A 9,982-nucleotide genomic window follows, 5' to 3' on the forward strand; every position below is an offset into this window, starting at 1 on the left:
AAAAAAGAAGGAAAAGGGGGCCTATAAATAGTTCCAGGTCTTTCTGCTGATCCTTATGTATGCTTTCTGATTAAGTCTGATGGGGTGCCAAGCCCTGCCCTCTAAGTTCTGAAGGCTGTTTTCGGGATTCCTTGGGGACTTCCTTGCTTTTCTCCCCTTGTTGCTTTGTTGCACTCCCTTTGTGTTTCGTCCCAGTGCCTCACAATTGTTCTTATGCCTTAGCCCATTGTTGTAGCCATTGTGTCAATCCATTGTGTTGAGGGCCTTCCTCTTTTTTGCTGTCCCTCCACTTTACATGATGTCCTTCACCAAGGACTGGTGTCTCCTGACAATATTTCCAAAATATTTAAGGTGAAGTCTTGCCATCTTCACCTCTAAGAAGCACTCTGACCCTCTTTCTACACAGACAGGTTTGGTTTTTTTTTTTAGCAGTCCATGGTACTTTTAATATTTTCCCCCAACACCATAATTCAAATGCTTTGGTTCTTCTATGGTCTTCCTTATTCAACTTCCAACGTTCACATGCATTTCAGGCCATGGAAAACACCATGGTGTGCATCAGGCACACTGGAGTCCTCAAAGTAGCATCCTTGCTTTTCAATACCCTAAAGAGGTCTGTGCAGCAGATTTGACTAGTGCAATGCCTCATTTGATCTATTAACTGCAGCTGTTATAGTGTATTCTAAATCCTTATGATTTTCTTCTTTTATTTTGATGAAGTTTACTCATTTTATTTGAACGTATCCTGTAATCTTTTCAACAGTCTTTTGAATCTTGAATTCTAGTTGAATTCCTCTCCATTCGAATGTTCTGTAGCTGCATTATTCCCTCCATTTAATCTGTAATTGTATAATTGTCTTTATTACAAATTGATATGTCAGTTATCCATTTTTAATCTGCTGTCTTATATACTTCTAAATCTGGGTTTTACTCTGGGTAGAGTTGTCGTATATGTTGATTTCAGGTTGTTGTCCGCTGTTGTTGGTTCTGTGTCCAAAGCTCTTAATATTTCTGATAAAGTTGATCTGTTTTAGAAATTCCTTTAAGTTCTGTTTATATGGAAATGTCATAATTTCACCACTAGACTTGAGGGACAATTTTGTTGAGTGTATATTTCTTGGTAAGAAATTGTTTTCTTTCAGAATTTTATACATGTCATCCCATTGCCCTTTTGTCTGTCCCATTACTGATGAGAAATCTTATTGGTTCCTTTTAGTTAGGTAACATTTTGCTTTTCCTGACATTTTCTCATGATGTTTCCTTTGCCTTTGGTTTTAGTTTGAAAGTTTGATTATGATATGTCAGGATGGTTTTCTCCCGTTTTTCTTGGTTTTGTCTATGCTTCTTTCAATCCACAGAAGGAATGAAATACTATTTAAAAAAAAAATTCCCTTATTCGTTCATTCCAGTGCCTTTTCTACCTCAGCAAAGACCCCTGGCTGTACATATTTGTCACTTATTTGAGAATTCTGTCTTGTTTCTTCATGTGAACTGAAATGGCTTCTTGCTTCTGAGACATTATGGGATATTATTTTTATTTAATTGATTATATGTTGCTGAGACCTTACCCATTGACCAGAGAATTGAGTGTGTGGAAAATGTTCTCTCAATATTCTTTTAGCACAGTTGAGAGTGTTTGTAGCTTGCTATCAATGAGTAGGTGGAACAGAAATCAATATCAGCTCTCACAGAGTATATGTGACTGCAAGAGTTTTGGATGTGGCTGGGCTGTATGGGTGTGGTTGCTGTGTTCCATTTTGTGGAACAAGGGGAAAGAACTGACAAAACAAACAAAGAGCCAAAATAAGTAAATAAATACAAAAAGAACCCAGGCAAGTTGGCAAAAGCATAAAGAAATAAAAGTTTCAAAAGGAAAATAAGAATACTGGTGGAAAAAATAAAAGTGATAAAATAAAGTAAGATGCAATAAGCAAAACTATGGAGGTATGGGGAAGAAATGACAAAAAAATTATTAAAGAAAAAACACTAAGAGTAATGGAGTTATCAAAGTTTTATTTTTATTTTACATTTAATTTTAAGATAATACAATTAAATACAATGGTCAAATAAAACTAAGTGTATAATAGTAAGGCTTAATAAAATACAATTTCTGTGTTAAAAAAAACACTAGTGAAAAAACAGAGAAGGGACAGGAGAGACAAGGAAAGGGAAAGCAAAGAAAGAAAGGATAAAAACCAAGAAAGAAAGGAAAAACCAACAGATAAACAAAAACAAAGAAACTGGAGGGAGCAGAGCACTCGGTAGGAGCTGGCACCCTCTGCCAGCCTAGGAGTTCCTGGGATTGGGGAGGGCGGGAGACTCATCCCAGTTGGAGTTTCTACAGCCTATAGGATCCCTCGGGTTGGGGTATCTGATCTTGGAAGTATTTTGTGCCGGCTCAGATGGTAACTTAAGTCAGGGTGTTCTGTGCTGGCTCATATGGCGAGTGCCATGGCGTGTGTCCCTAGAAGAAATTCCTAAGGGTCTGGAAGGCCGATGAGGCTCTGCTTATGGGAGGAGTTTCCACTCGAACAGGGTTGGCCAGGGACCCAGAACTATGTGTTGTACTGTTTTGATGTGGGGGAGTTCATGCACCTCCAGACTCAGGTGATGCATTCAGTACCTGATCGATGAGGGTAGCACTCTGACCTCAGGTGGACCAACAGCTACACAGGGACAACAGGGCAGGGTCACTGGCTGCTGGGTGGGTGAGAGTGGCAGCTGGTCACTCCTCTGATCACCAAGAGAATGTGGGGAACAAAAGAGAAACCACCTTTTCTTGTTGCTAGCTACAAATTGCTAGCTACAAATGCTGCTTGAAAATTTTCAAAATGGTCAAAGTGCACCGGGCTGACTGACAATTCACTTTCTGCCTCCTCATTCACTGTGTTTGTTTAGCTTCTGCTCCTAGTCAGTATTAGTTACATTCTCCTATCCCTTCCCATGAATGTCAGCATGCCAAGATGAGTGTCTTTATTTCCTTAGGTCTCTTCTGTCTTTGTTTGCCATCTTGTCAGAAGTTAAGCTTTCAATTTTCTTAACAATTCTTTATAATCAGCCCTGTGTCCTTCAAGACAGTCTATAAAGACCACTCCTATGGGATTCCTAAAAGAGTTACCATAATGCTTTTCACTTAGTCTCACGTGAGTGTGTGTGTGGTGTGTATAATAAATATATCAGAGATTGAAGAAAATAGAATGAAAAGATAATAATAGCATTTCCCCAAAACTTTTTAAAACTCCCCATATATGCGCACTTGTTGGTAAGTGAAAAAAGTATTGCTACAGGGGTTCCAGGATTATTTTACACAAACATCTTTAAACAAGCCTCTCCAATCAACGAATGGGCTGCAACAAGGTCTCTCAGTAATACATTTGTCTTAGTTTCCTTAGGGTGTCATAAAAAGAAAAAGACCCATTCAAAACTGGTTTTTGAGGGGATCTGCTGGACCAATTAAATTCAAGACAGAAAGATCAGATCAGAAGGATAGGGTAACTGGTTTTTTTTTTTATTTCATAGATATAATCTCAATAGATTTTTTTGAAGGACACAAGATATTCATAGGGCCTTATTATTAAGAAGTTTTAGACAAAATGTATTGCTACAAAATCATACATAACTTTTATTTAAATTATCAAAATGTGACATTGTTTCTCCATCTTTCTCAGAGAATTCTGTGCTTTTAATTTTCACCACATCAAAATGACAGTGTTGGCATCCTTGAAAGACTCAAATCATGTGCCTTTTATTTTTTTATTTATTTTCCCCCTCCTTTTTCTTCTCCCTTCTGCTCCCCGCCAACGTATACACACACACACACACACACACACCCCTCAGCCCCAGTAATCATCAGTCTGTTTCTTTGGATATGAGAAACTTTTGTCTTGATTTTTCCCCTAACATTGGTCCATACAATATTTGTCTTTGTGTGATTAATTAACTTCACTCAGCATAATATTTTTCAAATCCATCCATGTCATGAGGTGTCTGACGGATTTATAATATTTCTTTAGCACTACTTAGTATTCATGCACCAAAATTTACTTATCCATTCCTTTACCAATGGGCATTTAGGTTGTTCCCATCTTTATGCTGTTGTGAACAGTGCTCCTATAAACGTGGGTGTACATGTATCAGCTTGTGTTTTGCTCTATAATACTTTAGGGTACATACAGAGTAGAAAGATTGCTGGATAATATAAAAACCTTATGTTCAACCCTCTTTCTTCATTATATCGTCTATTTGCGTCCACTACTTCACTTTCAAGGGCAACTTCCAGAATCTCTTCTGACATCTATTTTTTTTATAGTGTCACATTTTACTGACATCTATTTTGATCTCTTCTTTCCTTTCTGTTTTTTTATTGACTTCTAACTTTCATCATTCATGTATGATCTCCTTGATGTTACTCCCTAATTCATGTGGCTATTGATGATTTGTGTTCAATTTGTCAAGTCTTCCCCCCGCCCCCATACAAAAGGAAACTTTATTGTTTCCATTTAGTCCATGGTCTGAGAGGGGACTTTAGGGTACTGGCGATGCTGCTGGAAGGACAGATTCAGACAGAGGGTCTGAGGCCATCAGGGAGAGGCAGAGGTGGCTGGACAGGCTCTTAGTCTTGCTTGAGGAGAGCCTCTCTTAAGACATACTCGACCAGCCCCACCATGGGGCTGGCCAGCCTGTAGAGGTCGGTCAGGTGGTCGCCCATCTGCTTGAGGAGTTTTACCTCTTTTGCAAGAAGTGGTTCTTCAGAAAGTCACAGAATTGGGGGTCTGTGTGGGTAGAACACATGTCATGATGGTCCAGAAGGGCCTAGTTGAGGTTCTTCTCCAGAGCCAGGGCAGTTTCCATGGAACTTCTCTTGGGATAACTCTTCCATACACTGGGAGTGGGTGCATCCCAGGTGCTGGTTTGTCAGCTTCAAGAATCACTCAGACCCCTTGCTCTTCTCCTTCAGCAGCTTCGCCTTTTAAGTCCACATTGTTAGGGTTGAAATGGAAACACAAGAGAAGTAAGTGTAAGAAGCCACAGATACACATTGACCAGATGGTTAATCCTGGCTTCAGCCTCAGCAGAATAATTCTGATGAATTTGTGAGCTCACAGGTGGATCAAGAATTTGGTACTAAACACACACAAAATAAAACGGAGTTAGGTGGTCCCAGAAAAGAAGATGGCCAAGAAGATGGTCCAGGAGGTTACTCCTGTAGAAGAAGTTGGAGAGTGTTGGAGGCTGGTGGTAGGGAGTCCCTGGATCTGTTCCATCCAAACACTGTTGAAAGAAGACACAGATCCACTGGGCGAGGTTCTCAAATCTATTCGTGAGATGATCTCTGAATTCAAGAGGTATTTCCTCAAGGTCTACTTTGACTCTGGTAGACTTTGTTTTAGGGAATTTAATTTGAATGAATATACAAGCAGGTATTTATTATTATGTGCCAACTACTGCTAAGTACTTTTCATATTTTATAACTCATCTCAAAGCTTGGTGAGATAAGTACTATTATTGCTTTTTTTCAAATGAGGAAGCTCAATCTTGGAGAGATTGAGTGACTTGCCCAAAGTCACTGGCCTGGTGCTGGCCAGGCAAGGATTCACATCTGGTCTGTCTTCTGAGCTCTTGTGCTGAAGTTATACTAGACCTTTATCACAGTGTTTTCATATTAGGATCACATGAGAAACAAATTTATAATAAGGTACCCTGGAGAGTAGCAAGACTGTTTTGGGGGCAAAGAACGTACATTTTGAAGGTATGTATTAAAAATATCTTAAAATATATGTGGACTAGCTGTTAACATTTTAAAGTTAGAGACAAACAGCGAAATAAACTCAAGTGAAAATAGATGGAACAACCAAATTAAAAATATAGGAGATAATAATTCTATTCAGCCACAGGTTTAGAATTCTGGTGTTTAAATTTTCCCTTGTCTCTTTTTTTCCCTCCCTCCCCACCCACCCACCCTTTTCTTTTTTTTTTTTTAGGTATAAAGGCATCACGAATGGCCGGACTCGGCTACTCTGGTTCATTCAGACTTTCCTCTTTGGAATAGCTTCTCTCTCCATCTTGATTGCGTACAGACCAAAGCACAAGAAGAAAACTTAAAGAAGACATCCATCAGAAAGTGTTTTCTACACATGGACATTCAACCCCACTTTTTTTTTTTTTTGCATGGGGCAAGTTCGAGAGGGAGGGGGTGGTACAGTATTCATTTGCTCTTTCTTCTTTCTAAAAATATCTGTCCTTCAAAGCATGTTAGGGACAGAACAGGATTTCTGCCCTGCCTTCTAGGGAATGAACAAAGGACCCTGTGAGTACAGGCTTGGTAAACAGGTTAACCTTGAAGTTAGGCCCTGGTATTCACCTGATATCCATCCTGACACAAGACTGGAACTGGAGATAAATCCTTAAACATTCTAACCTGAAGCCGGGCCTGAATTGAGATAAAATTGTAAGAAACTAGGCATGATACCCCAGGAAGAACTGAGTAACTAATTAGAAAGCTGCTTGACCGTCTGCAGAGCCGTAACCCCCATAAACAGCGTCCCTTTTCCATTTGCAAGGGGGGACACCCTTCACTCCAGAAGCAAAGTTTACCTACCCTTAAGGGTGTCTTTCTTACCTCACAAGAAATACTCATTTCTTTTGAAGTAATCTTATGCTTTAATAAAACTGTGGCTTAACTCTATTCTTCTGTGTGTGTGCATGTTTGAGGCTTATCCCTGGATCCTAACAAGCTACATGGGTCTGGAGCTTGCTAGTTCACCCATGGACAACCACCCAGCACAGAACTTCACAAGAAAGACTGTCTAGTTATTCATTGAGGAATGGTCTATACATTAGGCATTGTGCTGTTAACTGCAAGGCCAGCGGTTCAAACCCATCAGCTACTCCAAGGGAGAAAGATGAAGCTGTCTGCACATGTAAAGACTCACAGTCTTAGAAACCCCAGATAGCATTGCTATGAGGCAGAATTGACTCAGTAGTCGGTTTGGCTTTTTGTTCTTTAGATTTTATTATGTCGTATACTGTGGTTGGGCTTATTAGACCACTGTTACTTACAAGATAAGTAGGGAAAGATTAGCTCTTTAATTCTATAGATTAATCTTTTTGGCGGAGTACTTTGTGTTGTCTTCTTGGGGTCCTTGAATTTGTTGGTAGTTTCTCCATCATTTGGACTAAGAACCTAGCAATTGCTGTGGGTGCTTTTTTCTTCCGTACATCACTGGACAAATGAAAACATTCCTTTGTCACTTCAGGAGCTCTTTCTTATTCTCACTGAAGCCACTTTCATCCAAGGCCATGTCACCACTTGGACCATGGCAGCAGCCTCCTCATTTCTGAGTTTCCTGTAACTCATGGAGCCACACAATTAATTTTTCTGAACTCACATTTAAAACAAGTCACCCTCTCAGGTGTGGTCTCTGGCTTACTAAAATACAGGCCATATACACCTAAACCTGATAGTATCTTAATTTTCCATCTTTATTACTACTACTATTATTTAAGCAAAATTCTACTCTCTCACTAAATCCATACTTCCTACTGGTCCCCCACACTTCCTATTGGCCCCCCCTGTTGGCATATATTTAGACCTGCTTTCTAATTAGAACACCTTACACTTACCTAATTACCTTAGCTTATCTTTCTCAAAAATGTTTCCATCTTTCTATACCGATATAACACAGAGCAACCTTTTTTACAACACATCTATTTCACAGACATTTATTAGGAAGCTGTGAAGCAAGAGCTTTGTTCTCAAACTCCAGAGAAAGAAGGAATATGGGATTGCCTTGGCAGGGGAGGCTGAGAGATGATTTGCCCTTACATAGAATCACAGAAGACATGACAGAGGAATGCCTTTTTGGATCCTTTTCTCCACCTGGGAACTCTCACTGTCCTCTGAGTGTATGTAGCTGATGTTAGAGACTGGTGGTCATTGCCAGAAGGCTCCTTCAAGTCAGTACCACCTCTTAGCTTCATTTGTCCCTGGAACCTTTAACCCACTTGCCATGCACACAGATTCTTAATCATTGTTTATTGAACAAAGAATCTCTGACTGCACTTTTCATTTTTTAAACTTATTTCAGCTTTCCTATTAAAATAACAGAACCCATTCTTGTACCTTCATTTCAAAGAGAATGCTAAATAGAGCACTTGAACAGATGCATCACCAAAGGAGATATTCAGGCAGTCAACAAACATGTGAAATGCTCAGGATCATTAACAATTAGAGTGGACTCGAAGATGGCATCCAGATAGAATCACCCATCCAATGCTCCTGTTGTTGTATCAGACTTCTTCCCCCTGTGACTTTTGCCCATGGAGCGATTCGAGAACTCACTGAAACACTTAAGTTCACCACACCTACCCTTGGGCTCCTCTAATCCCTCACCAGTGCCAGTGGGACGGTGTCCATTACCCGTTCCTGGCCCAAGATCTGAGACCCACAGTGTGCAGTAATTTCCCCCGGTTGCTGTCTAAAGATGGTCATGATCCCAGGCTCCTGGAGATTCTCCAAGAACTGGCCACAGGCTTCACACTAGAGTTCCCCTCTCTGCTATCCTCCCTGCTCAGGCTTTCCCGGGCTTTGCATCTCCCACCCAAGCGAGAAATGGAGTGACTAAATTGACCATCCCCTTTCCCCCTCTCTCCAGCAGTGTGTCTGCCAGTGTGGGTAATGATAATTAATTAAACACTAATTTGCAGCAAATGAAGAGCCTCTTGGACTCTTCATGACAGAACACAGCTCCCTGGAGCATAGTCTGCAGAGCTGTGCAGGAGAGAGCCAGGAGTGACACAAGAGTGCAGCTGGGGAAGAATTCAGATCCAGTGGGCCCCAAACCCATTTAGCTAACCTGGTCCCCCTTCCATGGGGGACAGTGTGGCACATCCCCAATACCAGGGCACCACACAAACCCATTAATTAAATAAAACTTTAAAAAATAATAATGAAACACTTTCATCCCAGACTGTGTTCCTTTGTGTAACTTTGAATATAAGCCACCAGAAATCTGGTCCCTTAACAGCATTAATATAACAAGATAGGCAGAACTCATCCCTGGAGTACAACCTAGGATTTTAACGTAACAAAATGAAAAGGCAATGGAATTGAAAGCCACAGCCCAAGCACAGAGAATCTTTGAAGGACTAAATAGTAGCCAGAAAGTCCAGTCTAGGCCTGTGCCCTCAGTGCAGGCTAGAGGACTGCAGGAGCTAAGATAGTGGAGTTCTTATAGTTTGAGAAGTAGAGTGTGGCTAATCATATCCAGTTGTCTTAAAGGAATAGAGTTCAAGTGGCCCAGGTCATCAGAGAGGGTAGAGTTCACCATGTTTAGTCAGGTGATGGAGATCTCTAAGGGAAGACAGGAGAGTGGGGGCTGTGCCTTCCAAGGAAGGAAAGGTTGTTTCTCTAAATGATCTGGGTTGTGTGTTAGTCTGGGTACTTTAGAGAAACAAATCCACAGAAAGTCATGTATAAGAGAGAGTTTTATATAAAGCTTAAGTGCACATCAAGAAAACATCCCAACCCAGTGCTGCCCAAGTACACAAGTCCAACATTAACCCATATGTGCAACACCAATCCACAAAGTCTCCTCCATCTCAAAAAACATACACTATGATGCCAACTACAGGAGGAAGGCCAAGTCAGTGAATGTGTAAGCATCTCAGTGCTGGCGGGGTCTCCATACGGCTGCTTCAGCACCCAGTGCTGCATCAGCGTCTGTCCATGCAGCTTCTCCTTGCGGATATCTTGCAGGAATTGAGCCTTGCCAGCTGAAGCAGGGAACTGGCTAAGGCAGCTTCATCCTGGTCTGACGATCAGAAAGCAAGAGACCCAAGAGATAGAAAGGTAAGGTTCACAGAGCCATTTATCCCTCTGTGCTTCAATTAACCCCACATGTTTATCAGCCAGGTTGGCACAATAAACTAACTACCTCAGTGGGTATGAGCCTTCTCTGGTGGCAAGCTATTGCTTTGGTAA

The 9,982-nt window shown here is 40.9% G+C and overlaps 1 protein-coding gene across 1 annotated transcript in view; it reads left to right on the forward strand.

Annotated features, from left to right (window-relative positions):
• Positions 1–6,685, forward strand: part of LOC101639807 (transmembrane protein 254-like) — a 44,995-nt gene extending 38,310 nt beyond the window's left edge. Inside the window, exon 4 of the mRNA XM_045283531.1 lies at positions 5,982–6,685. Coding sequence (XP_045139466.1) covers positions 5,982–6,102 — 121 coding nt within the window. The 3' untranslated portion in view covers positions 6,103–6,685. The remainder of the gene's footprint in view (positions 1–5,981) is intronic.
• Positions 6,686–9,982: the final 3,297 nt, after the last annotated feature.

This window comes from Echinops telfairi, unplaced genomic scaffold, assembly GCF_000313985.2.
Source record: "Echinops telfairi isolate 266 unplaced genomic scaffold, ASM31398v2 ScPeMD7_7462;HRSCAF=8500, whole genome shotgun sequence".
In the NCBI taxonomy this organism is placed as follows: domain Eukaryota; kingdom Metazoa; phylum Chordata; class Mammalia; order Afrosoricida; family Tenrecidae; genus Echinops; species Echinops telfairi.